Source organism: Anabrus simplex, chromosome 2 (assembly GCF_040414725.1).
Source record: "Anabrus simplex isolate iqAnaSimp1 chromosome 2, ASM4041472v1, whole genome shotgun sequence".
NCBI classification, from domain to species: domain Eukaryota; kingdom Metazoa; phylum Arthropoda; class Insecta; order Orthoptera; family Tettigoniidae; genus Anabrus; species Anabrus simplex.
The window spans coordinates 1,160,862,632-1,160,882,245 of NC_090266.1; the positions used below are offsets into that span (position 1 = coordinate 1,160,862,632).

The following is a 19,614-nucleotide window of genomic DNA, read 5'->3' on the forward strand; positions in this document are numbered from 1 at the left end:
GAATAGGTGGATATCAATAAATTTTTGTATCATTGCTGAATTAATGGAACCTTGACATCGAGGATGCCTGCCCTCATGCTCCCATGCAGTCCAACATCGGGCCACTGTCACATCCGAATGCCCCACAAATCTGGATATTGCACGATTCAGTCAGCTAGCCAAATGGAGACCCACAATGAGGCCCCTTTCAAACTTTCTCAGGTGCTGATAATGCTGCTTTACACGAGTACGCTGCATCTCCGTGTCCTTCACATGGATCAATCAACATCTGAAACTGTTCGCGCCCCTGCCGTGCCTGGTAACAACACTAAAGCACTCTGGCGGCCATTCTACCTGTCACAGTGAATTACAATAATCATTTACATACCCACTTATAGTATGTATGTTTACGACATTACATTGACATCAGACCATTTCTTCTGGGTGCTTGATTTCTTTTGTCAGGCAGAGCGTTTGATAAATATTAATAATTGACTCGGGGACAAACAAGTAAAAACCATTAAAAAGTATTTCATTGTTAAATATTAATTTAAGCATTGTCAAGAAGTGAGTGGGAGATAATAAAATTAATTTTGTAATTTCATAAAGAAATAAAACTTTTGCGAGCTTGCTTGCAATGTAAATTCAATTTTAATTTTCTGCTGTTATTTAGTGTGTTCATTTTATGATTGCACCATATTTCTAAATATTATTCTAAGTTTTATTAAACCACATTTTATGTATCTATGAGGAAAAATTGTATCGTGTGAGCATTTAACACTGTTGTTTTACCGGTGAATACAGTGAATACAGAAGGTGAAGTTCATATCTATATTAGAGGTAGCTGTGTTCCCATTAACACGTATTTTAGAATATAAGTAATGATTACTTTTATCCTTTTTATAACTTTTTTTTTTGGCTTTACATCGCACCGACACAGATAGGTCTTATGGCGACGATGGGACAGGAAAGGGCTAGGAGTGGGAAGGAAGTAGCCGACAGTGGGGTTCAAACCTACTATCTCCCAATTACTAGATACTGGCCGCACTTAAGTGACTGCAGCTATCGAGCTTGGTATAACCATTTTTAGAGGCTCATTTACTCACCAGTGAGGTTTAGTGTTAATTGATATTGTAAATCTCGATATACTTGTAAAAATGTTGAACATTTCATAATATTTATATTTTTTTCCTTGAAAATGCAGTATGAACAATTTCTTTATGTATACCCCATATTTCTGTATACAAATACCGATTTTCATCCCTTAGTATTGATATGCTTCAGTACAATTTGAAAGAGCACTTAACCAAATGATTAGAAACACATTATATGGTTTCACTATGGCTCAAAATATCACTACTTTTAATGGTGGCAGACATAGAAAATATAAAATTCACTGGGGTATTGAATATAAGTTTGCCAAGTTCAGCGTTTCACAAATCTTTGATTCAATGCACTTAAATCTGTCAATGTACTTGGCCATGTGTGCAGTACCCACATTATCCAAACACCACCGTTTCTTGTCTGTCGAATGATTTAATGAGTTGTTTGCTTCGTGACACTCACTCCAAACTGGCACAGCGTACGGCAACATGTGTTCCATCTTGTTTGTTTTGATCACTTTTCACTTATAGTCGACATTTAGCTTCTTTGTGACCTAGCTTTTTGTACTTGAAACACCTGAATGTCTCACCACCATGCTTATTCAATGTACTTGATTTGCCGTAGTTCTGACTGTTGTTATTGTTCTGTTTCTGCACCAACATCCTGTTCTGCACATGATTTTGTCGGTTACTCAATCACGCGTCACTTTCCTCAACTATTTTTAGGTGCAGTGTTTCGGGACTTGTGAGTTTGTCACGTGACTCAATCACAATTAGAAAACTATCAGAACTCGCCAGTAAACTGTAGTAACAATATCAACTTCACCAGAGAATCTTCACAGATGATCTTGAACGTCGTCGCCATCATTTATGTGGGGAAGCATTATTTGTTGCAGCAGGTTAGTTTCCCTTGCACGGCCTTTGGACTGGTACACTTTTTCCAACTTTTGTCAAAGTTCCCTCGATGTTGCACAATGCTTCCCCTGTTTCAGTGAAGAGATTCCCAGAAGTACGTCTGACATAGCCTTACTATCTCCTGATTCCCATGCTGTCACTGCGGCTGTTTTCCCTGCAGCATAATTTTTTATGAGTATTGCTTTCATATGCATTTTCCACGCATCAAAATTGTCTTTTGAAAGCATTTCAGTGTGCATTATCGCAGATGATACCGTTTCTTGTTCTTTCTTGCCACGTTACGGAATGTTCCAGATAACATAACCACACCTTCGCGTCTTTCTATAACTTCACCTCCTCATGTGCAACTCTGGGCCTGTAACCTATTAATAAGGCTGTGGTTTACGAAATGAAATACAATTATTATTATTATTATTATTATTATTATTATTATTATTATTATTATTATTATTATTATTATTAAAGCGTCTTTATTGTGGCGAAGTTAGGGCTCCCGGCCCTTTCTTACACTTAACCACTTCATGTATATACAATGTAATTTTTACAACCTAAAGTATAACTAAAACAACTAAAGTATCACTAACTAAACTAAGGTGAGTGAAGTGTAACTAAATTATATACAGGAACACATTGCAATAAACAACCATATTCACTCTCATTCATGCATCCCATTCACACTCAAGAAAGACTGGAAGTGCTTAAAAGATGACGCTGGCAAAGGATTTTAAATTTTGTCTTAGATTTAGCTTCTCTGATGTCATTGGGGAGTTCATTCCACCAGCTCGTGGCGGTGATCGTGAACGATCTGTTGTAGGTTGCGGTTCGATGCACAGGAATTTCTAGCGTACAGCCTGACTGGGTATTGAACAGGTGTAGGGAACTAAGGTAGCGAAATCTGGTGGATAGGTAAGGAGGAGTGTTTTCAGAAAGCACTTGATACACCAAAGTAGTTGCATGGAGTCTACGTCTGTTACAGAGTTCACGTTTATTGAATATGAGATTATATTTTACAGCATATTTTTATGGCCAGATTTCCTTCTCAGTTGAGAAGATAATGAATATGAAATGAATGACGGTGAATGAAACTGGGTAAGGAAGTGGAAGGAATTGGCTGTGGATGATGAAAAGGAACTGTCCCACCATTTGCTTAGGAGTGCAATAGGGAAACCGCAAAAATAAAACATTATCAGGACAGCTGACTGTGGGGTTCGAACCTACTCGCTTGCCGAATGCAGAGCTTGGTTCCATAGCACGTTAACACATGCAGCTACTCCGCTCAGTGATACTATTACTGAAATACACATACATATACATATCCCACATCGTTCCATCTTAAGTGAGGGGTCGGCGAACGAGGCTTCTCCACCACCGGCAGTCTCTGAACTTCTCTCCTTCTTCGGTGCTTTCCAAAGTATGTCCTCGCTGTTGAATGTCAGTCTTCACCATGTCCTTGTACCCGAGTCTTGGTCGCCCTCTTGGTCTTTTGTCTTCAAGTTTTAGATCATACATTTGTTTCGGTAATCTTTTATCTGTTACAATATAAAATTGTTGATCCAAGAACTGGTATTATCAAAATCATTAACATTTGGGGGAAAAAAGAATTATCTGAGGAGGGAGTGACAATTCCGCATGAGATTCATCATTACTACTTTGTCTCACACTTTCTTGTAGTTCATATCGCCCTCTATATTTTCTCCATCTTCATTATCAAAATATACCTCTCCAGAATCACTATTTATGAGGAAACATTAAATTTCTTCGTCAACAAGAGATGAATGTATACTTCAAGATGCCATGATGGCTACACGTTAGTGGGAAAGATGTTACACTCCAGCGAAGCTGAAATAATATCAGATCGCTTTCAAAACACATGAAATGGAGCGTTATATCTGCCGTAGAGAACGTTTTTGAGCATTTCCATGGGATTTCAAAGCATGACATTATATCCCGTTCATATATGAGATTGGTGAAGTACACAGTGCACCAAAACGTGGCAGACGAGGCACGGCGGTCAATAATGTGTATCTACGGGTTTGGCATTGAATGGGTTAATACAATGACTCCGTCTGAACAAGTCAAATGACCAGTGCGAACTGAACTGAACAAAAATGGCTGTACATAACAAAAGAGAAATCACCAAAGAACACTAGGTTGCGGTACTAGAGGGCAGCTCAATTTCAGTTATATTTAACAGTATTAGCCTATTTAGAACAATAATAGAACTTTGTTTCAACTCTAAAATTAGAGATTTAGTAGAAATAAAGAAAAATAATCTTAGTTTATAATTCTCTTAAGTGCTTTGTGTCAATTAAAAGAAACAGGAATATCTTGAAGAATTAAAGTACTATACATATATACATTTTAAAGGTAATATGTTGGAAACGTTTTGCCCACCTGGTGGCCGTGTTTGTTAAGGAATCAAGTCTGTATGGTCTGACACCTTGGTTAGCCGGTTCATGTCCCGTCGGTGAAAAAAAATTTCACCATAAGAATGTTTCCCAGCAGGGTACGAGAGGTGGTGCTGCACAATTCTAATCACTAGATTGCGTACCAAAATCCTGGACTCAATTCCAAACCTTGACACAGTGTTCATATGTAGTGAGAGTACATGAAGCTCTTTATGATGATTCGTCCATCGGATGGAGACGTTAAGCCTTGACCAGACCCCTTGGTACTATTTGACAGGAGCAGGCTATTTGCCTGCACTGGGTTTCACCCTCTCACTTCATACTACCATATATCATGTCATTTAATCTCATTAACTCCTCTGATGAGGTTGACATCAGGAAGGGCATCCGGTCGTAAAACTCGCCATGAAGATTCATCTCACTTCATACCCGACCCCGTAGAGTAATGGGAAAAGTGTTGGGCATAAAAAAATCCGTTGAAAACTTTTAAAATTAAAGGTTTTATTTTTTACCATTATTTGCTTAAAATATTTCAAATTTCCCACCGAAATTTGATGTATCTTAACTGGAATTTTATTATTTTCAATACATTATTTGTTTTGTTTATTAATATATATATAAAACAATTCCACATAGTTACCTGATTAATAAGCCCATAAAAATGTAATATTGGTGGTTTCTGATAGTTTTCAGTAGGCCTATGTACCACCACTCCAAATATTCTGGAAAAAAGTCTGGAGCAGACAACTTATATCTTCATATCTAAGAATATTTTCAATTGCACCAAACTTTTATAACCATGCTAAAAGGTGTTTTTCAAAAATATTTTAAAAAGTGGTTTTTTAATTTGAATTTGGCACCAAAAAATTGAAAAATTCAGTTTTAAATTTAATATGAAAGAAGGCCTTTTTAATTGAAAAAAGCATTGAAAACTATCATGTCTTTTGTGGGTCGTCAGGCAAGGAAACCTACTTGAAAATTTTTTTTTTTTGTGTGTTTCCAACACTATTCAAGTACTCGGATAGCATTACGTGTGGGGGCACTTTTGACCACTTTACCCGGCTGGAGCCTTTCTTCCAAATGTGTGATATGTAAAGAAAGGTATAAGTAAATTACATATTTATGTATTTGAAATTCTACAATGTTAATGATTCTTTTTCCCTTTTGGCAAAGAGGCAGAGTTTGATTTCATTCATTCAGTTTTCAAAATTGTAATTATATATATTTTGCATGTTTTGATTTAAAATACTTCATACACACACTCGCACTGTCTCCCTTCATTGTTCTCCTTTACATTCATAGATGATTCAGAGTATGACGTGAATTTCCTGTTGAACAGTGGCCAAAAATCTAGTTGCTGAACATGACCATTAACTCTCTTTATAGAAGAAATACTTTAAACTGTCAGTCAATAAATCAAACAAATTTCATTTGACTCTTGGCTACTACTACATCCTCTCGAGGACCATGTAACATCTGTTTCAAAAGTGGTACCGTAATTTACAAAATGCTCATAACAGCTCACTTACCTCTTAAACTTAAGAGGTTGTAAAACAATTTTAATGAACAAAGGTGTTTGTGAATATGAGTAACTGGAGGCCAGAAACCTTTTCATTTAAATAGTTAGATGAATCATTGAAAAAGTCCTAATTTTGTATACAAAGTGTTTGATAATATTGGACATGAGCACTTCAAGAGAAGTTTAGTGACTATGGGTATATCTGGAATCCTGCAGCGACTTCTGCCCAGGTTATTAGAACACAATAAAATCTTCTTTTCCTTGGGAGACAGAAGGTCAGAGCCCATTGAGGTAAATAAAGGTGTTCCACAGGATGACCCATTATTATTGTCTTTGCTGTTTAAAATCACCATTCAGTTTATTTTTCAGGAAATTTTTGCCCAAATTTTCAGCAATATTTTCGGTTATAAATTAGCAAAGGATGTTATGCATTATGCTTTACTGGATTTACTGATGACTGAGAAATTACAAGTCCAGGCCTACCCTCTGCTGTTCGAGGAATTGAACTTTGTCAAGATCATTTTTGTAAGATTGGGCTCCTGTTAACACAGATAAATACAACATTAACAGAATTTCAAGGGAAGCTCTCCATCGGGAGGATGTTTACATAATTAGGACTTTAGGACCTGGAGAGAAAAATCAGATATTTAGGATGCAATATATCTGAGTAAATAATATTTAACAGGGATATACCAAATTAGAAAAAAATAACTGTTAGGCCTACATGTTTACTTGAACAAAATTATAAATTCAATTGTCAGTTAGTACCTCTTTGGAATGCTTAGATTCTCACTACAAATGGCTCCCCTTTCAGAAATTCTGTTTATGATAACCAATAATGTTAATGATCAGGAACAGTGTGAAAAACCTAACTGAACATCTGGCAAATACATCTACGTCAATATTTTACTCACATCGGCTTAGAGTTCTGGCAATTTTGAACTGTTTATGGGAGATATCCTCAGTATTTCTCTATCACACAGAGATTTAAAGCTTTAGCAGACCCATTGATGGACAGTCTCGTGAACTTTAATGACAAAATGTGGTTTTCCCCACAGTCACTTGGAACCACTTCCAGTACATCCAAAAAGATGTGCCAGGAATTTACAGAGGAATTCTTTTGACAGTGGAGTTGTGAGTAACCATAAGGTATACATGTTACAAAGTTCCACGTATTCCCAAAGACCAACAGCATTGTTTCACTGGGACAAGGACTCTCTTCCTCAGGGTAGCCAGCAACAGATAACTAGACCCAAATTATGCCAATCTGTGTGGGGTACCTGGTGATAGTAGCAATTCGACCCTCTGTCACAGATGTGGTAGAGGGTCAGAGACCCCTTCTCATGTAACCGACAGCTGCCTTTATAATGGGTTACTAATAAACTCACAAGCTGGCCCCAGGTCTAGGGGTAGCAAGCCTGCTTAAAGCTAGGTTCACTCAGCCTATGTGAGAACAGTTGAGGGGCTATCTGACAGTGAGATAGCAGTCATAATCTAGAAAATGAAGAGTAACGGCTGAGAGGACACATCACACTGACTATGTGTAACCTCATATTCTGCAGGCCTTCAAGCTTATCAGCGGTTGCTCAGTAGACAGGGCTAAAGCTCACATTTTTTTAATAAACTCATTACATCATAAAATTAAACATAAGCTAAAAGACCTGTTAGTCAAGAAAGGTTTTGACTACTATGAACAGGTGTTTGCTGTCGATAGTGATGGGTCCTGTCAGTTCAGCGACATCATGGCATTTAACACCTATGGTTCCCTAGCCATTATTGTTGACCGGACCATCCAGTTTGAAAACGATGATCTGGACTAGTCTTAGTGCAAAGACAGAAATGAGCCCTATATGGACAGTGTGCAGAATATTACACCACCAAATTCTCCTTTGAGTATAGATCTCAGAAGTTCGAGGTATTCAGTCTTCCGTTTGGACCAAGAGAAACAGTTTCAGATACTGTTCTTGAAGTTTTGAAAGATATTTTGTCTTGGTGAGTGAGAACTAGTACCCATTTGGAGAGATGTACTGGTGAATTCAGCCAAAATCATCATTCTCTACATTTATCACAATTGAAATATTTTCAATACTAAATGCTGCATAAGGTTTTGAGATAAATTCATGTAAAAAATACTTTATTGTTATTCTTCGTAACTTAACGGTACACTGTATACAATTGCATCTCCCGCATGGAGCAGCTTCGCTTGATTTTTATACGCTCTAAATAAGCTGTTTCTCTCTTTCATAAATACAAATCTTAATAATTTTGAAAATGCAAACTTGGGTCAAAGCAGACTCTCTTCAAATGTTTAAGTTGCTACTGATGAAAGTACAGACTTCATTGCTAGCAAGAACTTACCCTAGTCATTAATTGCTTTCTATTGCAGTACCTTTATGATGTGTCTGATGATCGCGGTAACACTGTCCTTTTGAAGGAAGCTAACATTTCTTTGATGACAAGGTGTAGAGTTAATTATACATATAGTGAAGTATAGAAATTTCTTTAAATTTTGGAAATACAAACTGATACCCAACAGGAAAAAAATCTAATAATGTTGTTTTTTATTCAAATTTGTGGCTTATGAATACTTTTTTCTCCGCAAATTGTTAATGAAAACATCTTATTATGTGGATATGTGCAAGATAAATCATGTAGTTACTTTGTAGTTTCTATGAATATTCACCTCTGGTAGCATGTTTTTATGAGAGGCATATTTGAAGCAACTCCATTGGTTTTTAATTTGGTGATGTACAATACTATGTCATAGTTTGTGATTCTAATACTGTAACTAGTGTTGCTTTGACTTTGATCTGGACTAACTGTGCATGTCAGTGTAATGTTAAAACTGTTGGGGTGACAAAATGCTCTGTAATGTGAAATTTGCATGATGAAATATGTGTATACTTATTGTATTGATTCTAGTGTTTTCTGTGAATTGTAAAATGATGGTTCTTCCTACACCCTTTTGCAGTTGATCCATCCAGCAGTAATCCTGACTCTGGACCTAACTCACCGCCCAATGTTGCCACTGCCCAAGCATCACCCACGGCTGGCCGTAATACCCCCATTCAGGAGGTGAGTTGTATTATGATACGACTCCATTTTGTTAATTGCTCATTTTCCACAAATTCTTTCATCAGGTGTGAAATATTTCATATCCTTATTTTTTTAATCTTATCTTGGTGTCTCCAAATGTCATGTATGTTCCATTAAAGTAATGGAAAGAATAAACATGTGGCAGATCAAGTCATATATATAGGAAAATTGGAATTTGAACAGGAACACATAATAGGATAAGCACATTTAGTTTATGAAGGCTGTTTTTTCAACCTCCGATGGTCTATAAAATAACATTGACATAACAAAATGATTACAAGTAATGAACTTCATTCTGGTTTTGTATTGACTTTAAATATCTAAGATGAAATTCTACAAGAATTGGATGGTGTTTTGCATCAACTGACCAAGCGCCAAAATTGATTTTTTTAGATTATTGCACCATCTGGTAGCTAAAGGTGTAAACTTTACATAGATTATTGTTCGGACTTTTATTCTCAATATGATTTCGCGGGAAATGAGTTTTGACCAAACGCCAACCTCTCAATCATTAAATTGAAGTTTTGCATCAAGTGACCAACCACCATTTCTGAGTCCGAATTACGCATCACATGACCACACGACAAGAGTGCAGTCGCTTGGTCGTGTGATGCTAAATGTAGATTCCCGCATAGCAGATTACCCGGCAGGTTTTTTTCCGTATTACACAGCATTGTTTCTCTGCAACGTGTCATCATTGTAGGTAACCTACTCTTTCTTTATTTACCAAGATCCCTCATTGTGGTAATACGTGTTTAAGCCTAAGAACATAGCAATGGACCAATATCCCCATATATCTCGGTCTGAGCCTCTTGTTAGCGAAACTGGCTGCATGTGAGGGAAATAGATTTGAAAAAAGATAAACATTTTAGCATTTTCTTTAAAACATTTTGATGCAGAATGCACTGTTTAAGTGAACATTAAGAAATCTAGAGTTGGTCACCGCCGTCAGAATGAAAAAGGATCAGTTTTACATGGTCTGCTCTCTCCGTTATGGCCCAATGGAAAACCAGTTTCAGAAGCAAAGCTGAACAACCTGCACTCCCTCATGAAGCTAATTCCCATGAATTCCCATGAAGCCTTTCTATAAGGACTTGTTTAGTGATTCTGAAATAGACGATGATATAGATGGGTTTGATTGTGGAAATGTGGATTTTGAACTCAAAAATTCTTAAAGTTCTGCATTATATTACACTTGGAGAAACTGTGTGTTTATGATCTCTTAATACTATGATCTAAAAGCAAAGCAAAGCAAAGCAAAGTCACCTCCGTAGAGGCCATGAAGGCCCTTGGAGGAGTGGAAGGTAAAGGCTTCCACCATTGTTAACCTCGGCACGTGATGGGGTAGAGTGGTCAGCTCTACGCCCGGCTGCCTTTGCCCCCAGGAATTTACCTGGTACTCATTTTTGGTGTAGACTGAGTGAACCTCAGGGCCATATGCATCTTCGGAAGTGGAAATCTTGTATCTTAAATTTTACGACTTCCTGACGGGGATTCGAACCCACGTCCTTCCGGGCGAACCGAGCACGCCTTTACCGCCTTGGCCAGGCAGCCCCGAATACTATGATCTATGAGTGTAATTTCTATACTATATTCTAAAATTAATGTTTTTTCTATGTCATGTTCTATGCTGTTATCCTGTACTTAAATAAGCAATAAAATTAGTTAACAAGTATCATATTTTACACTGCACTGAATTTTTAAAAGTCAAATCGATCACTAAATGACAATTTTATTTGTTGGTCATGTGATGTAAAACAAAAATTAATGTAACCGCAATAAAGCATCAAGTGACCAAGCGCCATTATCTCAGATTATGACAATACACTTCAAATATCCCTAAATTTGATACATTGAGAAGAAAATTTATGTTTCTATCTTCATTGTGGTATATAATCCCTCACATTTAAGGGTAAATATGAATTAATACAAAGGATTTTGCGTTTGTGTCAATATCTCAAAATCTACTTTTGGCGCTTGGTCAAGTGATGCATAACACCATCCAATTTAATTGTGTAAAGTCCATCTGTTCAATACATGTTTGCCATTTAATAAATGGTCTGTTTAAAAAGCTACATAGTTGTTTAAAAAGCTTTATAGGACATGTTTCGACCTAGCCTAGAGGTCATCATGAGCTGAAATAACATAAAGAAGAAAGACATCTAATAAAAACAGTTATTAAAAAAAATTGAGATAAAATACAATCAACAAATGCAATGGAAGTCTATGATTAAAATGTACATAGCTTCAGTATTAAAATACACTCAACAAATACAACGGAAATCTGTGTTAAAAATGTACATAGATTGAAACTTGGACGAATTTAGTTGTATCTGTGGGTCCAACCATATTTAATACAATATTGGTTGGCTGGAGGAAATACTTAAATTTTTTTTTGTGAAGACGGTTGGATGTTGTTCTCTTGTCATGCTTCTGGAAACGGAGTGAAGTTACATTTCTTCACGGAGAATACAAGTATAGCCAGGATCTAAAAATGGAAACAAAAAGCTGGGTATGAGAACGAAAATGCATCTTCAGTTTTGTATTTGTTGACATCGCACAAACCCAAATGGTGTGTACAATTCTGGTGTACCCAATTACTGTACAGCAGGACAGTAAGAATTGAATAAGTTTCTTGTTCCTAGCTTGTAATTTCACAGCATAACATTAATATCTCTGTCTAAAAGCCTATATTCACCTACTGAGAACAGTGTGATCAAGTGGCATTAGTTACAAAGTTCACCAGTGAAAGTTCCCGAACAATTGAAACATACATGAGTGTATATGTTAGGTAATGGAAAGGAACGAACAAGTGCAATTCAGGAACAGTGAAAGGAACACGTAACAGGGAAAACAATGATAGATCAGTGTGCGAAGAGGGGGAAGTAGAAGGAAAAAGCACATAAAGACAAGGACACCCTCCACATCTTCATGCATTAGCGTTTACAGATAGATTGGCTCTCTCTCCTCATGAATCCCAGTTCTTCCATATCAATTTCCTCTCAGCCTCCAAACGAGCTTGTTTCTGCTTCCCAGCTTCATCAGGGGGGTGGGCGTCAACACTCATTGAGGGACCATCTTGACAGATATTGTTTTTGTCCGTTTCCATGCCTGTCGGGTTCCTTTCCACATGTTAGTGTTTGGCCTGTTTTCCTCTTCTTTTACCATCTGCATTTATCTTTTTGTTTTTTCCATTTTCCTTTGATTATCCGGCTTTCATCTTACCCTACACTTCCCACATCGAGACTGAAGATCTGTCGATGAATGTTGAAGCCCACACACCTGATGAAGCTGGGAAGCAGAAACAAGTTCATCAGGTGCTGAGAAGAAAGGGATGTGGAAGAAGTGGGATTGATGAGGAGAGAACCAGTCTGTCTGTAGATGTGGAGATAGTCCTTGTCCTCTTGTGTTTTCTTTCTGTTTCTCCCTCTTCCCACACTAACCTGTCATTGTTTTTCCTGTTGCGTGTTCCTTTCCGCTGGCCCCACAATGTAGGGCTAGTGTGCCTGCCTCTTATCCGGAGGCCCCGGGTTCGATTCCTGGCCAGGTCAGGGATTTTTACCTAGATCTGAAGGCTGGTTCGAGGTCCATTTGGCCTACGTGATTACAATCGAGGAGCTATGTGACGGTGAGACAGCGGCCCCGGTCTAGAAAGCCAAGAATAACGGCCAAAATAATTCATCGTGCTGACCACTTGACATCTCATAATCTGCAGGCCTTCGGGCTGAACAGCGGTTGCTTGGTAGGCCATGGCCCTTTGGGGCTGTTGAGCCATGAGGTTTGGTTTGATTTGGTTTGGTGTTCTTTCATGGTTCCTGTCTTTCTATGTATGACGTACATGAGGGTATGTGTTGGTAGGTAAGAACGCATCATTTATTTAGCAACAGTGTTCTTGTAGACCATTAGTATGTACTAAATTAAATTTAAAATATCTTCTTTCCAACTAATAGAACATTACATTCTGTATGGTTTTTTTCATTGAAATGTAATAGCTTAGCGACTTTATCTCTCGCTCGTCACTGAAGTGGCTACGATGCACCTGAAATTTTCTAATAGATAATCTCATTGTCCCATTCAGATTTGGCTTAGAACTATATGTTAACATCACTTATGATCACAAGTAGAATTTCAAATGTTTATCCATTGTTTCATTATTTAGAACTGCATGAATTTTCACGTTTTTGTAAGGCTGTAGTACGGTTCCTTTCTTTGTTGCAGGAGAGTGAAGTATCTTCGTATGGTCCTCTGGCCAGCAGCAGTCAACAGGGGAGCATGAGCGACCTTTCCCTGTACAGTAGTCCTTCCATGCCTAATATCTCGTTGGGACGCCCTCCAGTACATTCCAGCTCTGCTGTAAGTTTCTTTGTATACCCTTTTTTATTGCCACTTTCAAATCTTAGGAAATTGCTTACCGGGTGAGTTGGCCATGCGGTTAGGGGCACGCAGCTGTGAGCTTGCATCTGGGAGATAGTGGGTTCGAACCCCACTGTTGGCAGCCCTGAAGATGGTTTTCCATGGTTTCCCATTTTCAAACCAGGCAAATGCTGGGGGCTGTACCTTAATTAAGGCCATGGCAGCTTCCTTCCCACTCCTGGGCCTTTCCTATCCCATTGTCGCCATAAGACCTATCTGCGTCAGTGCGATGTAAAGCAAATTGAAAAAGAAAAAAATTGCTCTATCTGAAGGCCATATCTTAGTAGCCATTCTAATCAAATACGTACTAGTGGCTTCAAAGTATTCCTGGCAGGGGTATATTGCACAGAAATATATAAACAGTGTCATTTTAAACATCACTTTCTTCAAAATTTCTAGGACTGTGAGACACTTGTTTAATGACATTAATTTGATATTCTAGTTTCGGAAAAAGAAATTGTTTTCTCATTGTGATGTAAGAAAAACCCAAACAAATATCAGTCAGTCAGTTAGCAGTGATTTACATTTAGGGCTGTCACCCAGGTGGCAGATTCCCCATAAGTTAGTTGTTTACCTAGCTTTTTCTTATTGTACAATATTTTTTGAAAAATGGTTTTGTGAAACATCTGTAATACCATTTTTGCCTAGTCCTCCACTGTTGAATTTTAGAACCAATTTACTGTAGTTGGAATCTACAGAAATTTACATTCTTTTTTTAAATTTAAAAAGCTTAATTTTGGCTAGATGGTAGAACATTTTAATACTGACTGAACAGGGGTCGGGAACAGTGGCACTAACGTTTGAAGCCTGTCTGATGTGGTTCAAAACATCTGCAGTTAATTCGATTGTCATTTTCGGTTTCCTATCATGTATATGTAAATTTCTTTCTTAAGTGTATGCCTTTCCTTTTTGTTGCAACTCCTTTCAAAATTTCAACAAACTCGTATCATCATGCAGAATTCTTGTATTTGCTTTAAAGTCATAAATTGATCAGTAATAAACAGTAACTGGTATAAAATGGTTTGGCTCAAACAATATGGCGGCCACGCGAATCCATTTGCTTTAACTCTGGCAGCACGTAGGCAATGTGTTCCTCCTTGTTCTATTGTCGTTGGCTGGCACTGATGGTATTGTTGGTATGGTAACGGGCACAAAACTCGGCTTGAGCGAGCCAATGCATTGCAGTACGTGTCGCGATCTGTCTTCGCTACTTGAATGAAGTTCCACGAGCACCAGAGAGAAAGTCACATACCTCCCATGTAAAATCTCCTACAGATAGACATAGTTTGACCTCATGCCAACAGTACACGTCAACATGGTGAGCATGGCACTATCATTTCTCAGAAAGCAACATATTTTTCTTTCAGAGGTACAAAAATCATGGACCTGAGAGGTTTATTGTATTTTTAATGTTTGGTGTCAATTTCAGCTGCTGAAACGTTGTTTTCGCAATATTGCTGTGAATGATAGACAGAATATTGATTTTACATATATAGATTTGAATAAATTGAAATATAACACTGCACATTTTTAAACCGAGCGAATTGGCTGTGTGGTTAGAGGTGCGCGGCTGTGAGCTTACATCCGGGAGATAGTGGGTTCGAATCCCACTGTCGGCAGCCCTGAAGATTGTTTTCTGTGGTTTCCCATTTTCACACCAGGCAAATGCTGGGGCTGTACCTTAATTAAGGCCACGACCGCTTCCTTCCAACTCCTTGGCCTTTCCTATCCCATCATCCCCATAAGACCTATATGTGTCGGTGTGACGTAAAGCCACTAGCACATTTTTAATGTAATAAAAATCTCTTTTAAACTGTCTCTGCCACAGACCAAAGGCGATTTCTTCCATACGTGCAGTTGCCAAAGACAAATCAGGTGGAGTATGGTTGGATGATGATGAAATAGATAGTGATTAAAATTACAGTATATTTTATTAGACCTTTTAACATAAATAATTGGTCACTAATGCAAACATTAAAGCAAAGAGACATAATTTTTGTCCACTACAGTTTTTATTCCAAAAAAATTACCCCATAGGAGCTCTTTCTACTAATTATCAGTTGCTGAAGATGGCTGAATATAATAGGTTGAAGCACTCTGAGGCAATTGGTTTATCATAGAAACTGTAGTGAATTTGTTGGCATTCATTATTCATTCGTATCATTGCTATGTAATGGACTTAAGCATCATATGCTTTGTATTCCTGTGTTGTGTGTGTGTTTTAATCTCTTTCTTACATGGTAAATTGATGCCTTCCACCTATTCCACCGTATAAACTTTTTTCTTAATTAGCTTTCCTATTTGGATGTTAATCAATATTTTTGCCTTTCTTTCACTATGTGGTTACAGTTCACTTATGCAAGAAAATATTTGCCTTCCTTTGTATCTGTCTGATTTAACATTGTGTTGTTTTGCACATTTCTTAGTCATCTCAGTCAGAAGGAGTCAAGCTGGCATCGGTATCAGAGGCAGATGTGCGAGCAGCTTTTACTGCACGCCTTGGGATGCCTCTAACTGGCCAGATGCTACCTGGTACTCTTCCATTCTATCCTTCACTACCAGGTAAGAAATAGTAGAGTATGCATGTACAAAATAGGATACAAAAGTTTGAGGACTGTGAGGACCCAATAAACCTTGAACATGTCATTAAAGTAATGCATCTTAAGATCCCTTCCCTTCCTAATCAGAATTGTTTCACTCGTGAACAGCAAAACAGTAGCACATGCACTTACGTTGTTTTATTGATAGTTGTGCATGTGCTGCAAAGTAAAGATTGTAATTTTCAAAAGCAGCATGTAAACATTAAATTTTGTCAACCTTTCAGAAAATAACAACTTCAGAGACTTCCACAGTCCTAACAGCAGTATATGGCAAGTCAACAATGGTGAGAAAATGTGGTAGGATTGCAGCAAAAGGGAAGTTATGTTAGAGGTTTTGTTACATTCAGGAAATAGTCCATTGAGAATTCGTCCCCGAGGGTAAAAGAGGAAACGTGAAGTGCTAACTGAATATCTTAAGTCATTTGCAGAAGTTCATCTGCCGTAAGCAGCCGTAAACATGATTCAGTGGACAATGCTACTTTCTCCATGAGAACATACCTGCTGACTGGTCCTTACTGGTCTTAGTGTGAGGTGTGATAGCCAAGGTAACACAGTCTTTGACTTCTCACCAAAATGGCCATGTACTTTTGAAATGAAATGTCACAGCCCTATGCTTTGGATTCTGTTTAAAATTGGGGGTTCTGTGGCTATGACCACAATATTAACATTTGTTTTTAGTGTTTGACTTCTAGTACCAGGAGTGTCCAAGGATATTTTGACTCACCAGTTCTACAGCTGACTTTTGCCAGTACCTCAATGGGGTTGAGCTACAAGAACCGCTGTGTGAAGGTATTATCTGGGTGTAGGTGTAAAATGAAATGGCGTATGGCTTTTAGTGCCGGGAGTGTCCGAGGACAAGTTCGGCTCGCCAGGTGCAGGTCTTTTGAGTTGACATCCGTAAGCGACCTGCGTGTTGTGATGAGGATGAAATTATGATGAAGACGACACATACACCCAGTCCCAGTGCCTGCAGAATTAATCAATTATGGTTAAAATTCCCGACCCTCCCGGGAATCAAACCCGGGACCCCTGTGACCAAAGGCCAGCACGCTAACCATTTAGTCATGGAACCGGACGGTGTAGGTGTAATTGTGTGGGTTAGAAATTGGAAGGAAGCAGCTGTGGTTTTGAGAATGGTACTATCCTGGTCTTTGCCTGGAGTTGAAATGGGAAACCACGGAAAACCATTTCAAGGATGGCTGACGGGCAATCAAACCCACCTGTCTCCCATGTTCAGAGCTAGCAGGGGAAACATCTCTAGGAACATCCTTTTGCAGCAAAAAATTAGGAAAAAGCAGGATTGCAGAAGGTTGTGAAATATGGCTTCCTGCAGTGCTTCCGGAAACTTCACCGTGCACGAGTATTGTAAAATGATAATTGTGATAAAAAACTATACACCAAGTTCCTGAACTTCTGGATCCTACCTGTTGTTAATGGTGATCTTGTTTATATCTCTGATGTCATTTGAATAGTTGTTGATATCCATAGTAGAACTTTATTACCTTCATTAATTAAAAAAATATTAATACAAGAAATTCACACCATGTTACAGTGATTGATGGAGAGTACAGCAACCCTAACTCCCCTGGTTATATCCACAAGCAGATGCAGTCGCTTGAACAGGCCCGTCCAGGAAATATATTGCCAAGCATGTATCAAGGTGCACCCATCACTGACACTCAGGTAGCTCATGCTCGGCTGAATAAACAGGGTCATCGTCCTTTGGGGCGCACTCAGTCAGCGCCACTTCCTTTGGGACATCCCATGTTGACGGGCAGTGGCGGTGGTAATGTTAGCAGCGGATTTGGCCTGGCTCCAACTCATGAAGAATATATGCAGGAAAGACATACATACGAACAGCAACAACAAGCTCACAATTTCCTCAAGCAGGTTTGTTGCTTATCGCTCGGTTTTACTACTTTTGTGTGATTTTAAGATTCTTTGAAAATAGAAATGTGAGTGTGCCTTGTTTTCTTGGTTATTAATTATTAATACAACTTCCCCCATGAGGAGGCTTCCAGAAGGACAAAGTATATTGATTGCACAATATTATGTCTTCCAAGTCTTTGGTGAATTTGCTAGTGTGCCTGGTAGAAATCATAAGGCTCAGAAATAAATGGCATTATGTATGTTCGTCAAATGCTATATAGATGATTGCAGAGTATGGTTATTCAACTTCATATTGCGGTAATAGCGATGTTGTGAAGTCGTGTCTGGTTGAGACGGAGAGAATCCCATAGTTGTACAAGAAATTTAGGAATTGTGCCTCGAGCTCCAATCATGAGTCCATGGACGGAGATGTTGTCTAGGTAATATTTGCGTTTATAATAGTTTCCGGTTGGCTGTAAATCAACTTCTTCTCGGCGTCCACCTCTTCTGCCTGGCTAATGTGCGACTTGAAGCGTAAATGTGGGATCTAAGATCTGTCCTTGCTTGCTAGCTGGTTGAAAGGCTATCATGTCTATACGTTTATTACTCCCATCGGTAGCTAAGCTGGAAACCTCTTTTTGCACTGTGAAACCGGGATCTCAGCGAGTTCCCGATCATGTATTGAATGCTGGCCAGAATTTCTCAAAACCTCTCCATGAGGACAGGCACCCAGGACATGGGCAAGAGTTTCGTGTTCTCTATGGCAATGACGACAGAAGGTGTTGTTCTGGGATCTTCCCAGCACGGTGGAATGGCACACACATTCGCTGTCATCTTGATGACCTCTCTCCATTCTGCATAGGAGAAGCCTTGGTGATTCGTTATCTATTTGTTCCCTGGCATGTATTCCTGGAAGAGCCCAACGCCCATTCCTTTGTGCGGCAGCCTCGTCCGTGACTGAACTTCTCTGTCTCATAGTATCTTAGTTCAATACGGAATAATGAAATTTCTTGAGTTAAATCATAGTATCTGTCGGACCTTCCTTATATTGGGAAGATGGCTACTCTTGGACATAACTTGATCATTAATTTCCATGCCTAGATCTTGCAAACAAGTTAGACGTTCTTGCTCCAAGTTCCTAGTAGCATTAATGTAGCCGTTATTTGCAAGCTTTAATTTATTACAGATGTTAATATGCTGTAGTTTGGTTTCTCAGGTTCCCTATGGGAAGCAACCTCTATATTCCCAAGTGGCGTGAAACAAACCAAGGCTTTTATACTTCCTTTCGGTGTACACCATGTGATCCGGAATGTCTGCTGGAAGTTGTATTACTTTAGTATTTTTAATATTTTATGTGCATCTGTCAGAAAAGTTTGATCGATCTTGTAAAGGGAAGTAAGTTGGAGTGGGTAAATAAGAGTAAATAAGAGTAGGTGATATTGAACTATTTAAAATTGAAAATTTCTGGTCAGATTGCAGCAATGGTGAGTTAAGAAGGGTGTCAATCTTGTTTCGCATCTTGTCAAGTACAGCTTGTGGATCCAGTTTAAGTTCATTAATGAAGTTCACCCGTAAGTAGCGAATCGCACTTCCATTGCACTGTGATTTAATTTCAGAGTCGTCATTTATGGTGATATTCTCCTCCGTCAGCTGACCTTTTTGATAGAAAGACAGGCTGATTTTTAAGCACTGATGTTCAGGCCGAGTTACTT

General features: G+C 38.5%; 1 protein-coding gene across 7 annotated transcripts in view; it reads left to right on the plus strand.

Moving 5' to 3' along the window:
- HDAC4 (histone deacetylase 4) overlaps positions 1-19,614 on the plus strand; it is a 1,180,658-nt gene that overhangs the window by 1,049,551 nt on the left and 111,493 nt on the right. For all 7 annotated transcript variants that reach the window (XM_068226410.1, XM_068226411.1, XM_067142123.2 and 4 more), the window contains 4 exons: positions 8,896-8,999; positions 13,239-13,373; positions 15,860-15,995; positions 17,586-17,923. In XM_068226410.1, coding sequence (XP_068082511.1) covers positions 8,896-8,999; positions 13,239-13,373; positions 15,860-15,995; positions 17,586-17,923 — 713 coding nt within the window. The remainder of the gene's footprint in view (positions 1-8,895; positions 9,000-13,238; positions 13,374-15,859; positions 15,996-17,585; positions 17,924-19,614) is intronic.